The sequence below is a fragment of the Crotalus tigris genome, unplaced genomic scaffold (assembly GCF_016545835.1).
Source record: "Crotalus tigris isolate CLP2741 ecotype Arizona unplaced genomic scaffold, ASM1654583v1 scf7180000017604.1628558, whole genome shotgun sequence".
NCBI classification, from domain to species: Eukaryota; Metazoa; Chordata; class Lepidosauria; order Squamata; family Viperidae; genus Crotalus; species Crotalus tigris.
In genome coordinates, this window is record NW_024096507.1 from 106,355 (window position 1) to 126,486 (window position 20,132).

The 20,132-nt window shown below is 34.3% G+C and overlaps 1 protein-coding gene across 5 annotated transcripts in view; it reads right to left on the bottom strand.

Annotated features, from left to right (window-relative positions):
• Positions 1 to 20,132, bottom strand: part of KIF2A (kinesin family member 2A) — a 61,061-nt gene that overhangs the window by 5,585 nt on the left and 35,344 nt on the right. For 3 of the 5 annotated variants that reach the window (XM_039319799.1, XM_039319807.1, XM_039319817.1), the window contains exons 11-19: positions 19,105 to 19,168; positions 16,074 to 16,165; positions 15,751 to 15,893; positions 15,018 to 15,222; positions 10,416 to 10,526; positions 9,785 to 9,852; positions 8,424 to 8,537; positions 7,705 to 7,855; positions 5,658 to 5,759 (exon numbers count right to left, since the gene is read on the bottom strand). In XM_039319799.1, the coding sequence (XP_039175733.1) occupies positions 5,658 to 5,759; positions 7,705 to 7,855; positions 8,424 to 8,537; positions 9,785 to 9,852; positions 10,416 to 10,526; positions 15,018 to 15,222; positions 15,751 to 15,893; positions 16,074 to 16,165; positions 19,105 to 19,168 (1,050 nt within the window). The remainder of the gene's footprint in view (positions 1 to 5,657; positions 5,760 to 7,704; positions 7,856 to 8,423; positions 8,538 to 9,784; positions 9,853 to 10,415; positions 10,527 to 15,017; positions 15,223 to 15,750; positions 15,894 to 16,073; positions 16,166 to 19,104; positions 19,169 to 20,132) is intronic. The other 2 variants (XM_039319824.1, XM_039319833.1) reach the window with 1 other exon arrangement.

Here is a 20,132-nt window from a genome sequence, read left to right on the forward strand (position 1 = left end):
TGGGACACGCTACAGATTGAACACAGTTGATAAAGCTAGAGACTTTTATACTTCGGTCCTGGGTGCAGGCTCAACTTCATCGGGTCGGAAATCTTTGAGTGGCAAGGAAGTTGAGCAGCAATCTGAGGCATTAGATTTGGTTTCCGCTGGGATGATAGAAGCTGTAAAGCAACGCCAGACGGAGGTTAAAGAGCAGAGGATGACCCGTGCAGCCTATAAGCGTAAAGAGAAGGAGCAACGTAAAAAAGAGCTTAAAGAGAGTTCTCCTGGAAGTGCATCACCGCCGGTGGGAGGAGCAAGACCCAAGAGTTATGCAACACACGCAGCTCTTTCAGAGTTTGATGGTGTCTTCTCCAGGCTGCGTGCCAAGGGAGATGGCAAAGTTTTTGACCTGGAATGTTAATGGATTGAATTCTCCTCAGAAACGCAAAAAATCTTTTATTATTTGAAGCAACATACTAATGATGTTATTTGCTTACAGGAAACTCATATTTTACTTAAAGATCAGAAATATTTAGTTAATGCTCGTTTGGGATCTCATTTTATATCTTCTGCTCCTGGGAAGAAAGGGGGAGTTGTTATATATGTTAAACAAAACCTACCAGCCTGTCTGGTAGAATCAGATCCCCAGGGGAGATATGTGATGATTGAACTTGGTATTTATGGTAAGAAAATACTTATAGTTGGACTTTATGCTCCAAATCAACAACAGGAACAATTTTATAAGCAGTTACATCAAAAAATAACATTGTTTGATTATAGATCAGTGGTATTAATGGGTGATTGGAATGGTGTCCTAGATATACAAAGGGACAAGAAAGGTTCCTCTCCTTTTCTCAAACAAGCAAGGCTACCTAAAGCCTTTTTTGATATGAAAGAAGACTGGGAATTAAGGGATTATTGGCGGGAACGTAACCAAGAGGAGAGAGACTTTACTTTTTTTTCTAATAGACACCAATCTTTTTCAAGAATTGATTTTTTCTTGATTACCACGGACTTGTATAATAAAGTAAAGAATGTAAAGATTTTTCCTAGATCACTGACGGATCATAGTCCAGTTTGGATGGAGCTGATTCAAGAGAAAGAGGAAAGAAGATCCTGGAGAGTTAATGAAAATTTGTTTAGACAAGAGAAGAATGTTCAAAAATTAAAGGAGTCTTTAAAGGACTATTTTGCTTTGAATATGTACAAGGGGACTTCAATGTCAATGGTATGGGATGCAGGTAAAGCATTTATGCGCGGTGTTTTGATAAAAATGAATAATTCTTATAAGCGAAATCAGATACAGAAACGTAGAGAACTTGAGGATGAAATTAAATTAAAAGAAAGGGCTTTGATTCTAAATCCTTCTGATGAAAGTACTAAAGAATCTGTAAAGTTATTAAGGTCACAAGTTAATATGTTGATAGCAGATCAAGCTGCAACCAACTTATTATTTATGAAACAAAATACATTTTGTAATGCTAATAAGCCGGGGAGATGGTTGGCTTATCAATTAAGAAAGAAACAGAGACAGAGAATAATAGAGAAAATCAATTACAAGGGTAAACTAGTTTCTCAGAAGGAATTAATTAAAAAATCTTTTTTGGATTATTATCAAAACTTATATAAATCTACTAATGTACAATTGTTAGATATAAATAAATATTTAGCTGAGGCAAGTTTTCCTAAATTGACTGAGGATCAGAAATATGAAATTAATGGCTTAATTACTAAGGAGGAAATTGCCTCAGCAATTCAACAATTGAAATTAGGGAAAGCACCGGGTACGGATGGGTTAACAGCTGTTTATTACAAAGTTCTAATAGAGGAGATGATCCAACCATTACATGATCTTTTTAATGGTCTTTTACAGGGTTTAGAGATTCCTCCTTCATGGCGTAGTGCTTTTATATCATTGATTCCAAAGGAGGATCAAGATCTTACTTTACCAAAAAATTATAGGCCTATATCTCTTTTAAACGTGGATTCTAAGATATTTGTAAAAATTTTGGTAAATAGGCTTATGAGGGTGGTGCATCATCTTGTGCATAAAGATCAATCAGGGTTTATAACAGGAAGGTATATGAAAAACAATGTTAGACAAATTATTAACTTATTAGAATACTTAGATAAGAACAACCAAGTTCCTGCATGGCTCATATTTTTAGATGCTGAAAAAGCATTTGACCAACTGAATTGGCATTTTATGCTAAGAGTAATGGAAGAAATGAATTTTGGTGAAAACATATTACAAGCCCTTAAGGTAATATATCAAAAACAAACAGCACAACTTATTGTTAATGGAGGTCTTTCGGAGGTTTTTACAATAGAGAAAGGTACTAGACAGGGGTGTCCTTTATCGCCATTGTTGTTTTTTTTAACATTGGAAATATTATTGATCAAAATTCGAGAGTCTCAGGAAATTAAAGGAATATATGTTAATAAAAAAGAATATAAGTTAAGAGCTTTTGCGGATGACTTGGTTGTTACTTTGTCGCAACCTGATTATTCTGTAGTAAACTTATTACAGTTGATTCATCATTATGTCTTGGTCTCGGGTTTCAAGATTAATGTAAATAAGACCAAAATTTTACCTAAAAATATGTCTAGTCAGGAGAAGCAGATTTTGACTAACCTGACGGGTTTGGAGATTGTTAATAAGGTAAAATATTTGGGGGTGATGTTGTCTGTTTCTAATGTAAAATTATTTAAAAATAATTATGAAAGGTTGTGGGTCAGGGTACAGAAGGACTTGAAGAACTGGGAAAAGTTGCAATTATCCCTCATGGGAAGAAGTGCAGTGATAAAAATGAATATTTTACCCAAGTTTCTTTTTCTGTTTCAAATGTTACCAATTTTGAAAAATGAGATTAATTTAAATGAGTGGCAGAAGGGTCTTAATAAATTTATCTGGGCAGGGAAAAAGCCAAGGGTTAAGTTTAAAATTATGCAAGACGTCCGTGAGAGGGGTGGACTTAAGGTACCAAATTTGAAATTATATTATGATGCGGTGGTTTTAACACTAATCAGTGATTGGGTAAATTTGACAAACTCTGAGATACTTTATCTAGAGGGATGGGACTTACTTTAGGGGTGGCATGCCTATTTAATATTCAATAAAAAAATGGATTGGACTTTTAAATCTCATATCTTAAGAATCTCTTTACTTAGGATTTGGAGAAAATATTATAAAAGTGATTTCAAAGTACCATTATGGTCTATACCTTGGCATGCGATAGAAGCAATAAAAAGAGGGGTTAAAATGGATATGGTGTCCTACAGACAGTTACTTAAATGGGATGGACAAAACTGGCAATTAAAATCACGGGAAGAGTTAGAACAAGAAAACTTTATTTATTCTTGGTTCCAATATAGGCAATTATTAGACAGATGGAAGATGGATTGTAAGGTGGGTTTTCTTAGAGAAGATTAAAATCTTATTAAGCAAGTGAAGGATTCAAGACAAACCCACATTAAGAGAATTTATGCGGTTTTAGTTGAATTGGATTCAGAAACGGAACTAATTAAAGATTGTATGATAAGATGGGCGCAGAATTTTGGTGATCCAGTTTCATTGGACACCTGGGAAAAAATTTGGGTGAGAAATGTCAAATTTACACAAGCACAGAATTTAAGGGAGAATTTTTATAAAATGTTTTATAGATGGCACCTTGATCCACAAAAAATGTCTTATATGTACCCTGACGTGCAACCCAAATGTTGGAGAGGTGGTTATAAGGAGGCTTCCTATTATCATATTTGGTGGTCATGCAGAGAGATAAAAGCATTTTGGATCAAAGTATGGTGGAATATCCAGAGAATTTTTAGAAGGAGGGTAAAATTTACTCTGCAATTATTTTTGTTAGGTATTGTTACAGATTGTGATACAAAGGAGGTTGTATTGATGTTAAATTTGATTACAGCCGCTAGGCTGTTAGTAGGACAATATTGGAAGAAGGAATCCTTGCCTACATTGCAGGAATGGTTTCATAAAGTAGCTTATCTGGCGGAAATGGCAAAGATTTCGGCTTTCTTAAAGCAACAAACGCAAGAGAAGTTTCTTGCTGTTTGGGATAAATGGATAAAATTTATACAATTTAGATTGGGTATACAAAAATATTATATAGTTTTTTCATAAGTTTTACTTTTATATATATTATAGATAATCTTTTTATATATATAAATATAAAGTTCTTAATTTAATTTTTATTTTTATTTCTTAAGCCTATATTCTGCTCTGGGAAGCTCAGGGGGGGGGAAGGGAGGGGGGGTTTTGGGAGGGGTGGGGGGTTTTTTTTTATATATATGTATTGTTTAGTTTTATCTTTTTTGTATATGTTGTCTCTTGTTTTGTATTCTTTTTTCTTTTTTGTAAAATTTATAAAAATTTTAATAAAAAAAAAAAAAAAAAAAAAGAAATGGCCAAAATAATATTATTAGTTTGGTGATATTAAGCTCATAAAAAGCAATAAAGAAAAACATGATGTAATTCCATCTACAGGTAGTCCTCGACTTACGATCACAATAAAACCAAACATTTCTGTAGCTATGTGAGACATCTGTTGAGTTTTGCCTCATTTTACGGCCTTTCTTTCCACAGTTGTTAAGTGAATCACTTCAGTTGTTAAGTTAGTAACATGGTTGTTAAGTTAATCTGGCTACCCCATTGATTTTGCTTGTCAAAAGGTCACAAACGTGATCACATAACCCCAGCACACTGCAGCGGTCATAAATATGAGTCAGTTGCCAAGCACCTGAATTTTGATCACGTGACCATTGAGATGCTACCAGAGTCATAAGCTGGAAAAACAGTCAGAAGTCATTTTTTTCAGTGCTGTTATAACTACAGTCGCTAAATGAACTGTTGTAAGTTGAGGACTACCTGTACTTTAGTTGGTTCATGTATCTTGAATTAAAACCAAAACAAAAATCTATATACAGTAGTAATTTTTTAATCTACAACTCCTTATAATTCCAAACTTCCCCTTATGTCACAAAAAACTTAGTTACTGTTTGAAAAAGCCAAATCAAATATATAAGGCTACCTTGAATAAAGAAATAATCCTACTGCCAACTTTCTTTGAAATCACCAAATACTGAAACTAGTTTGCCAGATTAAAAATATGCAGCAAACTTCACTGTTATTTAAACAAGAACTGGCAAATTAAACAGTTCTCATTTTGTAAACAGCTATGAAAAAATCCAATTCAGGTACTTTGGAAACTACATACAAATGTAAAAAGAAAAAAACTTTTTCTACTTCAGGTCTAGTTTTCAAATATTTCAGGGGGGACTTCAAAATACATTTTAGCATTGTTGAGGAGAAAACCATGCCAATGAATTTTACATCCATAAGCTATTTCATTAGTTATTTCTGAAAATTCTATCACTTCAACTCTAAGATGATGAAATTGTTTATTTAGAAAGCTATCCCACTGGATTTCTGGGATGTTACTGTGTTAAACACTCAGTACCTCCAATTACCTCCGACAGTGTTTCAAAGCAGACATACATCTCATTCCAACCACTCCCTTCTCACCAAATTGGCAGGGGCATACAATCTGCTACACCAATTATAAGGCAATTCAGTTCCACTATCATGCTTCAATTCTGTGCACAAAGTTAGTGCATGAGATTCTTATTTTATATTGTGCAATCTCTCATATAGCATTTACCTGGAAGACAGCTCTGTGGTCTTCTACTACTTGCTCTTCCATTTCCACCATCTGTGACACTGCTTCATGAAAAGTGAATAACTGTGGTGAAACTTCTTCCTCCTTTAAGAAACAATAAACGGGACTGTAATGTGTTTCAAAATGGAAAGCAGAGGAAAGAACATTTTGAAAAGAGAAAAGGATGAATATATTTTGAAACATACTACTCTTTTATCAACCTGAAGCTATACAATGATAAACCTATCCTATAATAATTTGTCAACCATTGCTTGGTGATAAAGATAATGAGCACGTAGAATGAACATCATGAGATGACTGCGGCAATTTTGCACTTCTTTAAATATTCCCAGAGTCAATCAAATGCTAAAAACTTAAATGGATTTTTCTGAGGAAAGATTTGAGATGTTAGTCCCAGAAAGTTTGAAGCAATGGGGAGAGGGGAAATCCTTTACCTAGAAAAAAAAAGATATTGTAGATACATATTTATCTATAACATAATTAAATACCTTATGTATGGCCTAATTGGTTTATAAAGGTATAATTAAGCTATATCATTAAAAAGCAATATGTTAGTTAATATTTGTAAATGTATTGCTTGAAAGATTTTTAAAACACAGTTTTAAACAGAAGGAGCCACAAGTAGCTGAACTCTTAAGAAATACAGCCTTCATTTTAGTCTGTTTAGAGCACACAGAATTTTTTTTGAAAACAATTAATAATCACCCTTGTACTAAAACCAAGAGGTCTAAATATTCTTTACTGTATCAAAAAGCAGACATTTTCTGAAAGAAAATGAAGGAAGACTAAGAGCATATATTTTGCAATATGAAAAACTGTCTAATCAATTTCATTTCCCAAATTTAAGCTATTTAGCTTAAAGCTATTTAAGCTATTTGCTTAATTTAAAACTCCTATCACTATCAACTTTTCTCTTGATATCTTATTTAATCGTTGATCTGTTTCATGGGCTTGTGAAAGAAAGATTTGTTTAAATGAAACATTTTTTCCATTCTTCCCCATGTTAGCTTAGGGCTTAAATTGATCTATGATATCCATATGGAGATTAATTTATTTCACAACTTAATTATCATTTATGAAAGAGTAATACTACATAACCATTTGTTTCCAATTTGGGGGGGGAGTCCTCAGAGGAAAAAAAAATACGATAAAGAGTTTCAGTTTCTTTCCATTTTTTCTGGGTCTCTGCATTCCACAATAAGAAATTCAGTCCAATTTTTGATATACTTTAATTGTAAAAAAAAGAATCAATTGTGAAAAAGAACATTCTGAAGAAACAATGAGGAATGAAGCAATGAAGTTGTCACGTGAGAGGAGACTGCTGCTTTTGGAGATTCTCACCCACTCCCTGCTTAACAAGCTATAAAGTATGGGGAGAGGGAATTCCTTCTTTCCTATCACTGGAATTCTGCAGGATCCAGCTGATTGTTATCTGGTATTGTTTCCTTCCTTGACTGATTCTACATCATGAATCTGGCACTAATGCTCTTCTCTAAAATACAGGATTCAAAACTTAAGGGAGATTTCCTACCAGGTTCATTTGCTCATACCTTCCTATTTGAAGAATAGGTAACTTTTTTATGTTGGTTCCATCAATACTTCCATGTTAGCTAGACTGATTTGATGAACAAAAATAATCATAATAGCAGATACTAGAATGCTCCAGTGTTCATTGTTTACTGACTCAATTGTTTTTTTTATACTGATGAACAAAATCACATCTAAGAACATGGGGGGTGGGAGTTTACCCCAAAAGGTCTAATCAAACACAATTTGGACTTTGGCAGTCAATGAAGACTCTCAGTCATCCAGGCAAAGGTCTCAGAACACTGAATCATGGCAACTGGACAAACTGTACTTTTACAAGTACATAGATTTAAAAAACTCAAACGGGGATATAAAAAACTCAAAAATATCTAAGCTTGATTGGGAAGAATGTATGCTAAACAAGATTGTAATTTGATGTTTAAACAATTTCATCAAAACTAACTAAAATGTGTACTTCCAGAGCTGTATCTGAGATACTCACATTTTGTTCACAAAGTAGTTTAAGATCATCCCTCTGAGGTGAGCTCCCAACACCCCACTGTGCATCCAAGTCATCAATCTGATTTGGAGTGTGATGCATGATGGGACGGATGTCACCAGCAGCACTGGGGTCAACTGTTAATTCCTTGACTCTACATTTTTAAGATAGATGTTCATTTTAAAATTAATATAATCTGAATTTAAGCAGGGGAAAAATAGTTTCATCAATTTACAGACAATTTACATAAACGGTGGTGATGTCAACTTCATGAGCATGTATGCCTATATTATAGGACTCAATCACAATATATTAATTACAGAATTAGAAAATTGCACTCAAGCACAACATTGAATTATAGTTATTTCGTACCTCTCTCCCACATACCTGCACACACAAAATATCCACATATAAAATGAATGTATTGTACATCTATTAATCGGATAAGGAACTACTAGTACAAAAAGATGACATCACCACCTCTTACACACACTGAGATAAACAAAAAAAAACTTTGATATGAAATGTTTGGAACAGGTGAATGCTAATTCAGAAGATGATTTGCATGCAGTTTTACTATCTGTCAAACTGAATGAAAACCAAAAAAAAAAAAAATGATGATTCAGGGGAGAAAATAAGTGGAAGTATGTCTGTAAAATTACACATCGGAATAGAAAAATAAGTCACTAAAAATAACATTCCATGTAAAGAATGAAGTAGACCTGGTGACTGAAGGAGAAAAGTCGTCATACTCATAGGAAGGAGAGAGATCAGAGCGACTGCCACTACCCTGTGAGAAGGGAATGTCCGAAGGACTAATTCCAAATTCCTTTACTCTGCAGCAGCATGATACAGCAGAGAAATTAAAAGAAAGTGTTCTTGTAAAAACAATGAAAATCATGTTTGCAACTGCACAAAACACTTCACAATTGATCTAAACTTAACTCTCTGGTAAACCTCTGGGAGAAAAAAAAATAGTATGAAATTGAAGTGGATGGAGACTTGAACATCTTAAAGGCTGGAACTGAATAAAGATCTTATCTCCCCCTAATGATCTCTGAACATAGATTCATTTATATAACTTCATCAACCGAAACAAAAATAGTAGATTTGATTGCCTATATTGTGTTCACCAGTATTATCTAACTACACATGCTTGTAACATGCTTCATTGAAAACTGGAATTTATATATTAAACATAGGTCAAGTCTCTTTCCAGTCAGGCTCCAATCCTGGTGACCTCACAGATATGTCCATGTAGTTTTCTGGGAAGTAGTTCAGAAGTTTTTGTATCACCTTCTTCCTGAACTTTTCTAACCTGTCCATAGTCCTGATATTCCCTGGCAGTTCTCTTCCAACTAGATACTCCCTACTTTGTTTCTGAGCCCTGAACAATGGCCATCTGTAGAACCTAAGAACATTATTATAATAGACAGTCAAACTTCAATTTAAAGAGGCTAATAGTTCAGCATATACCAATGGTTCTCAACCTTTTTAATGCCGCGACCCCCAACCAGTCGTAAGTCGAGGACTACTCAACCGGTCGTAAGTCAAGGACTACTCAACTGGTGCAGCACTGTTTGCAGAATGGGACTTTTGGAGGGCTCAGCAGGGCAGAGACAACCTGGACAATTCCTATTGGCTTTTGAAAGCCAATAGAATTAGACTCTATTCAAGAGAGTCTATTCTATTGGCTTTCAAAAGCCAATAGAATAAAAGGGAGTAGCACAGCTAAGGAAAAGAGGGGAAAAAATGGTGGACTGCGTTGTTTGGCGATCCCTGTGAAATGGTCGTTCGACCCCAAATGGGGTCCCGACCCACAGGTTGAGAACCACTGGCATATACGGAGCACCTTAGTAAGGTACACAAAATGATTGAGTCTTAAACTTCTCTTTTGAAAAAGTTGTTAATTGAAAACAAACTTTTTTCATAGTTTATCTGTACTTTTATTATTTTTTTACTTCCATGTTAAATTTGAATTTTCTAACTACATAGATGTATATATGTCTAACAAAATAATACTGAAAGCAAAGAACCAGAATTAAGATTTCATGTAAATATTTTAAACAAATACTTCTCTTACCTATTTGCATATCTTAGTGTATTTAGAGTGTTTTCACAAGATGCCATCCCTGGAGAAATAGTAGCAATCTGAGAATAAAAAGATGCCAGAAGTTAATTTCTTGAAGGATAACAAATGTATACACTTACATTGATTGGAATTAATACTTAAAAAAAAAAAGAATACTTGGTTTTGAGGAACATGTGATGGCTAAAATGTATAAGCTTTACTGAAATTTGAAACAGAAGAAGAAAAAGTTAAAGAATGCATGATAAAATTGGCTAAGAATTTTAGTTATAACATACAGAGGAAGCAATGGGAGAGGTGGTTAAAAGGACTGAAATTTATATTTTCTAAAAACTTGAGCAAGAAAGTTGCATTATCTTGTAACTTAAGTGAGGTTTTTTTTAAATGTACATTAATATATCACTGGTATATTTTCTGGTATACTGCCAGAAAAATTGTCCAGGATAAAGATATTCCAGTAACATCTTCATAAATCACATAATAAAAATGTTTTAGTTTAAGGAGCTGAAATCCTTCCCATTCAGGAACTTAATGATTTCCAATAGGTATATATAACTTATTTGTATACAATCCCCAAGAGTGATTTTTCATGCAGTGAAAACACTCGGCAACATGCCTAACGTACCATACAGGTGCGAGAATTTTCTCCAATGAATGAATCTCTTAAGACCTGAGTAAGTTTACTTGCTCTAAATGGAGTATGAGGTTTATTTCGGCCTAAGGCTCTGATGCACTCCTGTAAGAATAAAGATGTTTATGTTTTTTCTTCAGAACCAATGCAAAATTTATTTTAAAACAATTGCAAACAACAAATAATGGATGACAAGCTGCATTCCCCTATGTTCTTAAAATATTACAGTATATTTTCAATTAAAAAAAATATGAATTATACGTTAAAGATAGAATTGTGATTGTGTACTGTTCACATTCAAATGTTAAGACTGAAATTCCATTTGATTCTGGTCCAACATGGAGACATGGGCATATACTTTTATTTGCTACTGCACCTTGTGACCAATAGAGCACTCTACTCTGCAGTATTAAAATCATTTGAACCAGAAATTGAAGAAGACTTGACATGTTATTTGCTGTTGCAATCACTGTTAACAGTTCTGCAAACATGATCTTTTTTTAAAGAAAGCTGACACTTCCTCAAGATTAATCTTTTGCTATTTAAATGTTTACCAAATGAAATTAGAAGTTAAGGAAATCTCTACCACTGTTTGTTTGTTTGTTTCTCTCTCTTTCTATCTATACATACATACATACATACATACATACGTACGTACGTACGTACGTACGTACATACATACATACCTTATCCCATCCACCAAGCTTTTCTAGTTTTGCAAGAATGCCAATAACTCATATACAATCTCATAAATAAAAAATTAAATCTGACAGCCTAACCTCAGCCAGCTTCAATGACAATAGAAAAGAAAATGGGCTTGCTCATCTTTGAATCTAACCAATTAAAATATTTATTTTAAATACCTGGCTTTTATCAAGAAATAAATAAACTCAGTATGGGCAACTCTGGTCTAGTATAGACGGGTATAATTAAGCAGTCCTAGAGGGGATATTTCTTTTGAAATGGATGAAAATATATTGGCCCTGGTCAGTTCATTCACTGGCAAAATATATCAATGTTTGAAGAATCTATATATTCAACTTTAAACAATTAAAACAATTATAGATTTTTAATTATTTTAATAATAGGAGAAATGTTTCAGGACACTTCAAATGAGATGTAGTTAATATCTAAAAAGATTTAAATGCCTGAAAAACAGATTGAGGAATTTTTAATTATCTGAGCTGATTTATTTTTGAATTATTTACAAAGACTGTTGAAAAAAAATGAAGGCTTATTTTTAATTTCATATGTCAAGGGTCCCTAATCCCTGGGCCGCAGTCCACTACCAGGTCGTGGCCTATTTGTAACTGGCCCGTGGACCAGAGCACATGCACACACAGTTTGACTTGCGCAAGCAGTGGGCCAGCACACACATGCCGGGCAATACAACTTGTGTGCGGGGGACTGGCATGCACATACATGTAGCTCAACCTGCAGTTGAGCTGCATCTGCATGCATGTACATGTGCCAGCCCACCGCTCGCGTGAGTTGAACTGTGTGCGCTGGCCTGACAGTTGTGCGGCCCAGTTCTCCCCCCCACCAGGCCGCCAAGCTGCAAAGATTGGGGACTGCTGTGTATGATAGTAATAACATTTAGAAGATGACAAAGTACAGCAACAACTCAATAATTTAGTGGTTTCGTGTACATATACAAGTTGAAAAGACGTATACATTCAAATACTACATAACTACTTCATATTTATGTAGGGGTAACAGCAAGTAATAAAGACCAGAAGTTCACGTTTGCAAACTAGTTACAGTCTTCTCCTTTGAGAGAAATATGTAATTAAAACAATTTGTAACTGGACTGATACTGACTTGAATACAATCAGCACTTTCCTTTAAAGTCCAAAGCAATATAATATTATGCTTCCAGCATAATGCAGATTACTCATAACCACTGTTTTTATAGAGAATCATTCATAAATTGTATTTTGTTAGCACAAATCAATGGAGACTCCATTATTCTTTTGGGAGTTAACAAAGTAAATAAAATATCTACTGTATTTTCCGGCGTATTAGATGACTTGGCGTATAAGACAACCCCTGACTTCAGAGCCAATTTGCATGCTTAGAAAGTCATCTTATATGCCGGAAACTACCGTAATTTCCGGCGTATAAGATGACTCGGCGTATAAGACGACCCCCGACTTCGGAGCCGATTTGCATGCTTTGGAAAGTCATCTTATACGCTGGAAAATACGGTATATTGTAAACATAACAAATACAATGTTCTAAAACAAAAGGAAAGCTCCTCCCAGCCAACCTTTGGATGCTTTTATTTATCTATATTATTATAAATTAGAATGCCCCTCCTCTTCACCTTCTATATATGAAAATACAATTTCAATAAAGTTGTATATAGAAAGTATTTACAAAACCTGGCTCAACAAGGGGAAGGATTGTCTCTAAGTTTAGAATTCTGGAACAATCCTGCCCATTGTCTCAGTTCACATACAGAGAATATTTTTGCCTCATTTTGTGTAGTCTTCAGTAATTCTTTCCACTGATAAGAATAGGTACATCAACTATGTGCCCTAAGCTTTCTTATTTTTTGATATTACACTCTTTTTACATTAATGAAGCCTGGCAAACAGAAGACATACCGGGAGTAGAATTAGGAAACAGAAAGCAGCTTTTGAAGCTTATTATTTTATTTTCTTCTAATTTAGGCCCAAAAAGTATCAACAAAAACTAGTATTTGAAGCTTTTTTAAAACTAAATTCAAAGACAGCATAAGCCTATCAAAGAAAGGTATAAGCATGAATAAAAAAACATCTCTTTGTATTCTGTACATGTCTGTATTGATTCACAAACAGATACTGAATAATACTCATCTAACTATGCTGCAAACCCTGTTTTTTAGGCACAGAGCATAGCAAATCAAAGACATCTAAATTTACTACTGTACTTTATCTTTAAATGCAAAAATTGTATTTCTTCTTTCTTAAAGAGACGGAAACATAAATGGCAAGTTCACCTCTCAACCTTTCGACTCTACCCCTCACTAGTATCATAGAGAAGTCCAACCCCTTTTTGCTAGGTGCCAACAGAAGTGAGAAGTAGTATTTCACTATGAGTGTGAAAGCCAACTGTTGCTGGACAAAGAAACAGAGGCAGGAATCCTGAAGCACAGCTCATGGTAAGAGTTTGAAGATTCAGTGAAACTCAACATACCTGATACTCAATAGGCTATCGAAGCAACAAAAAAACAACAATTCACTAAGTGGCCAAGTTGGAAAGTCTGGTATCAGCCAGCTACTGAACAGACAGCAGCGAGACATCATCTTCCAGCCATTTTTAGAAGACACAAAGACCCTATGTGTTAGCCCTCGCTAGAACAGGCAATCAATTATGAACAATGAGCAGAGAAATCACTCTAAAAGCTTTCAAGATCCCTCCCAAAACTTTTGACCAAAAAATCAGAATTGTCTATCATATAATTGCTATGTTCTTCCACCCACTGAAATCTAGTGTCCTTTTCATCTTGCAGAATTTGGTCTAAGAAATCTCCAGTATCAAGGAAAAAAAAATGCTTCAAACTTGTCTAAGTAGACCATTATTTAAGGCTTAACATAACACAGAAATAGAATATCCGCTTCAGTCCCCTTCTTTTCACTGCATTACACGTTCATGTAATTTTTTTTTCTTGAAGTTTTGTCTAATGAAATCAACTCCATAAAGTAAATGGGTATCTATAAGCACTCCAATATACTGAAATAACTGTCAGGAATATATAATAATAGATTTTTGTACTATTGTAGACAAATAATACTTATCCATCTGATCATTTCAAATATTCAGCTAAACTTGGGTGTTCTTTTCCAGATAATGGAGACATAGAAAAATGCCTGAACTACTCCTCCAAAACACTACTCCCCCAAAGTACAATTGTCTATGTACAATTATTCTAAGGCTTATTTACCCTTCCATATTAATTAGAAGAATATGGTGAGAAAGAGCAGGAGGGTATATGAGTATGTTATATTTTTTCACCCATTTCATGTTTTCTCTTATCTGGCCCTAATAACATTTACAATATGCAGAAAATAATACAACTACAATTACATATTTAAGTTGAAGAAGTACCAATTGAATTAAATAAAAAGTTTTGAAGAAGAATACTGGACTGACAAAAACAGGCAAAAAATAAAATCCCATAGGGACTAAACATTCAGGTTTAAATAGCTGGCAACTGGTGGTTAGTAGTCCATCATTTTCTTCCTTTCAGCCTTTTTTCGAACAATGTACAAGTTCTATTTTTCCAATGTTCCTTGATAAACTAAGGAACCAAATTAGTTTCATAATTAATCAAACCTGTTTAGATGTTCCAGCATCGTCTTTGTATCTATTCTTAGCAATGAAGTAAACAACTTGAAATGACATAAATATAATCAATTCACAGTACTTATCGTTTATACTTATGTTGACATGTACCACATATAGTGGCTATTTATTATATGTAAGCATTTATAATGGAATAACCATCATCTATACTAAACCATTAATGTAATAAACAAATGTTTTTGAAAAGTTTTCCATTTGATATAAGGTGGAAAGCTAACAAGTTTAGCTGACAAGCATTTCCTTTACCTTGAGTGCTAAAAGGCTCTTGTTAATTTCAGCACCTTCTAGTCGGGTTTGCCTATCTGCACTGGAAGTATCAGCTCCTCTTTCATTTCCAGCCAAGTCAATTAGGGAAAATTTACCATGTAGTTTCCCTTTCCTCCGGAGGATGATCTGAAACACTGCATGACTTCGAGATGAGTGTGCATTTGCTGATGTTTGGCCAGATGTTCTTTAACAAAGAGGTGGGAAAGACAGAGTGAAATGTCACTAATGTTATTAACAAGATTAGTGTATTCAACACAGTTATAATTACTGTTAAAAATAATCAAAATAAGAAACATTTGAAAGATATCTATTACAATTATGCTGTCCTCTTCAATTACAATTTTGGTTGAGACACATTATTAGCATGTTTTCCATTTATAGTACAAATTCTACAGTATCTATAAATTCTATAAATTTTTAAAAATATATTTATATGTGAACATAAAATGGGACAATGCTTAAAATAATTGTTAATACATTTGAAAACAGCAATTTGAATATATTAAAAATGCTTCCTATACAAAGAAGAAACATCTATGTTGATAAATTCTGTGGAACAAAAACTTTTTTCTAAAATACAGGCAATTCTGAAATTTCATTTAGGTTGTACTCCAAGAAAATACATATTTTTTTAAAAAAAATCAAACTATTTAAATTTTTTAAATCTTATCTACTGTAACTTCATAATGTGAAAGAGGGGAAAAAAGAATACCTGCAACTGTTGCCTATCTCAATAAGTTTTAGTACATCTTCAACACATTTAACCTCTCGCTCCTGTAATCCCACCACCTGGACTTGCTGTTTACCATCTTCTAAAACTCTTAATTTGGTCTTCCTGTTCAGTAAGTCGAAAACCTTATGGGGGAGTGGGAGGGAGGGAGAAGAGATATGTATGTTAGGGAGGGAATTTCTGGAGTATTAATTTAGTTCTGTCTGTTGAAACAGTTGTTTATATAAAACAGAGAAGAAGCATAAACACAGAAGATAAAGATTCAGAAGTTATATATGTTTGTATTTTAGAAATAAATCACGTACCTTTCCACTATAAATCTCAAAAAACGTTGCATATACTTGAAGTTCCAGTTTTTTATAGTTTGGCTTCTTCAACATTAAAAAGACATCTCTAGCTGCAAATAGATTAGAATTACAGGAAATGGGAAACGGGAAAACTTAGAAATGCACAACAGTTCACATGTGGATATATTTATTAACTGTACTGAATGATCAGCTAAAAATGCTGGAATTTATAAAACGCTTTCTGTGTTTGTTATGCTTTATCTACAAATAGAGAGTTCACGTGTAATATGGAACTGGATGCTAAAGGCACAAACAGAATGGAACATAAATAACAGGCTTGGGCTATTCCAACTCCCATCCCCCTTCCTTCAGAATTGCTTGAAGAAGGTCTGTAACATCAGTAACATCTGATCCAATTCCCAGCTTGCATTATATGTGCATCTGAAATTATAATTTAAACCAGGAATCATAACTTAGTTGTTTTTAAAAGTCCAAATACAAGTCCTGAATTGTTGAGCTATTAACCAGAGTTTAATTTTTTTGATTCACATATCATAAGCTAGGGAATCAGATGAACTAGATATTGGTTATTTCCCTTCCAGAAAAATAAAATAAATAGAATAACTTTTCACATAAATATGTAGCATAAACAAATGTGGGCTCTGTATATAGTTATATATCCCATTTGTCCCCCCCCCCATTTGTCTCTGCATGTATTCTAAAACCAAATTAAGGATGTTGCAATTAGCATTTATTTTGGAATAAAGTTTCAAATTACAATGTAAAACAACAACATGTTTTACCCTAAGGCAGGGGTGTCAAACTGTTGGCACGTGGGCCTGATGCGTCATGGCGAAACCATACTTACCCCATTGCCAGCAATGGAAAAAAAGTCACAATATGTCGTGACACGTCACGTGACGAGTTTGACAACCCTGCCCTAAGGATTATGAGCTAATAAAAATTCCCCCCAAAATATGTTCCCACCTCTTTAACTCATGACAGACCTTTAACTCTATCCAAAAGCAATTTTCAGAATTGGGGGAGGACAGAAAAACCTTTTCCCCCTCTCTTTCTGTCTACACAGATATACTGTAGCTGTAGTATATCCTGTATATAATGAATGTAAAATGTTACCTAAGATGTATGAATATTGCTTAGATTGATTCACCAAGAAAGATCCATTATTGTGTGAAATCTGCTACAGCTGATATCCAATGAATCAAAATCTATGCAACTGAGTATTTATTATTATTACTATAGTATTTAATTCATCTAGAAAACCAACATTTCTAGATGAATTAGCACCTTGCGACATTAAATGTTACTGAAACATTTTTAAAGCCCTAGTAAAACAATGAAAATACTAAAGTGTGACTGTAAATAAAGTGTGACTGTAAATATAGAGGTAACTGAAGCCTCTGTCTTACCCCACTTGAATGAACAAAACTCTTATTTTCCATTTTAAGTTAAAAGGCTCCTCTAAATGTAGTGCAGTTTAGGAGGTGTACAAACTTTATATATAGTTCATTCATACCTCATTTTTAGGGCATAATGTGATTTCCTGGCATTTGGTTTAGCAATGTTTTGTGAATCCAAATATTCGGAAACCACAGCTCTGACTTTACATATTGTGCAAAACCAGATAATTCTGGTTCTGCAAACCACGTCTTAGGATAGAACAGAGGTAGGCAACCTTGGCTCTTTTGTGACTCGTGGACTTCAACTCCCAGAATTCCTGAGCCAGCATTGCTATGCTGGCTCAGGAATTCTGGGAGTTGAAGTTCACGAGTCACAAAAGAGCCAAGGCTACCTACCCTTGTGTTAGAAGAAGCAATCTTGTTTTCTCAGAAGATCCGCTAAGCTCAACTGAAAGTATCTCTACTATTGCCTGTAATCACCTTTTTCCTCCCTGAAAATGTTATTGCCTTTTATTTGTTTAAAAATGTATTGGTACAGTAGTCCTCGTTGCCTTATTTAGTAACTGTTCAGTTATAATGGTGATGAAAAAGTAATTTTATGACCAGTCCCTGCATTTGTGGCTTTTGCAGATCTGTAAAGCAAAGCAAAGCTGAATTTAAACCATAAGCAAATTATGATTTCACTTAGTCACTGCTTCACTTAATGACCAAGTTGCAGGTCTCAGTTGTGGTCACTACAGGAGGACTACCTGTAATCTTTATTTTTTTTTACCAATAGTTAGGGAAATAGGAAAAATTGGGGGGGGGGAAATGTAATAAGGTAGTATAAAATAAAGCATTTTTAAAGGGCATGGACATGAGATAGAGAGATGGAGAAAGAGAAAGAAAAGGATGAACACTGCAGTCCATATAGCTTTCATGGCAAACCACAATGAAGTGATTTTGTTTTATCTGTATCTGATTTTTTTGAACTTTCTAGTCTAGTCTATGTAGCTCTGATAAAATATGGTGAGCATCCCTCTGATTATTAACCAGATCCACATATGCTTAGCTTTTCAGAATTAAAATTCAAGATCAGCGTGCAAACCCATATAACTAGTAATTCATTTAAATTGACAGGTATATCCATAAGCCACAAATGGTCACATTTTGAAAAACTTGTATACTAGAATCAAGTAATTATAAGAAAAAGAAATTCAGTAATGGGCAAAATGTTGAGGAAATACAGGCTTGTACTTACTCTGAAAGTTTACTGGGGGATTAATCCAGTGTCCTTGTGGCAAAAAATGGAGCAAGTCCTATGTAAGCTGCTTTGGGATATCAATCCCTCTCTCTCAATAAAAAGCCTCAGCAGCCTCTCAGACACCACCTTAGAGGATTGCTGTGGTTATGGAATGGCTGAGACATTTTACTGATGATTCAGTAACTTTCAAGGAAAAAGGAAAGTAGCAATGGGGAGAAATCACAAAAACTTCCTGCTACAAATATTCATTTGCTAAGATTTTTCCAAGGTCCACCCCAAAGTGATCCATAATACACAGCTAGTGTTTGTCTTCAACTTTGATGGCATGTTTTCAGCAATTTCAACTATAACCACAGATTTTCTTAGTAGTATTAACATTTCTTACCAGCAAGTGCATAAATTCCTTTTGAACAGTCTTGGTTCTTTCCTGAAAAGTCACCACCCATAGTCTAAGGCAAAAATAAAACGAGAAATATTAGAGGGACAATTATGTAAATTCACAGTCTTATTTATAAAGAAGCATGACTACTATACTATCATTTTCACTGAGCAGACTCATGTAAAATAATAGAATTTGTTCTCTAAAGATATAGTGCCAGTAAGTAAATATTCCCCCCAAATGAAATAAAATTTAAGGTAATTATGGATGTTTTTAATTTAATAGCAACCCATCTCTGAATGCTTTAGGGTCTAAGTAGACCTCTTTGTCTGCAAGGATCTCTACCACACTGGTGTGATCCTAGGACAAGACCTCCCTAACCTGAGGTTGCTCTTGAAGGCAATTCCTGCTCTTATCACTCAAACACAATCGTTGTGGGATCCCCAGAGAATTCCTGACTGAGGCCCCAAGGAAAATGAGGAAATCTAAAGCTCAAAGGCAGAAGAGGGGCTCTCCATATCAGAATTCAGATCAACAATCCTAGAGAGGAATTATAATATGAATGGGAACTCCCTGAAAATACAGGAGAGCTACAAGTATCTGATCACTCTCTACAGAAGATATATTCACAGCTGAGGAACCTACTGCCAGATGCTATAAAGATAATAACAATAATAATCAGGACTTTTTTTCTCATAGAACGCCCAGAACGGAGTTCTGGCACCTTTTTTGGATGGAATCTTGTAGGATAGGCAAGGCGGGTTGTATGATGTGTGTGAGTTCCGGCACCTTTTTTTTTTAAGAAAAAAAAGCACTAATAATAATAATAATAATAATAATAATAATAATAATAATAATAATAGTAATAATAATAGTAATAATAATAATAATAGTTGGAAGGGACCTTGGAGGTAATCTAGTCCAACCCCCTGCTCAGGCAGGAAACCCTATACCATTTCAGACAAATGACTGTCCAATCTCTTCTTAAAGACTTCCAGTGTTGGAACATTCACAGCTTCTGGAGGCAGGTTGTT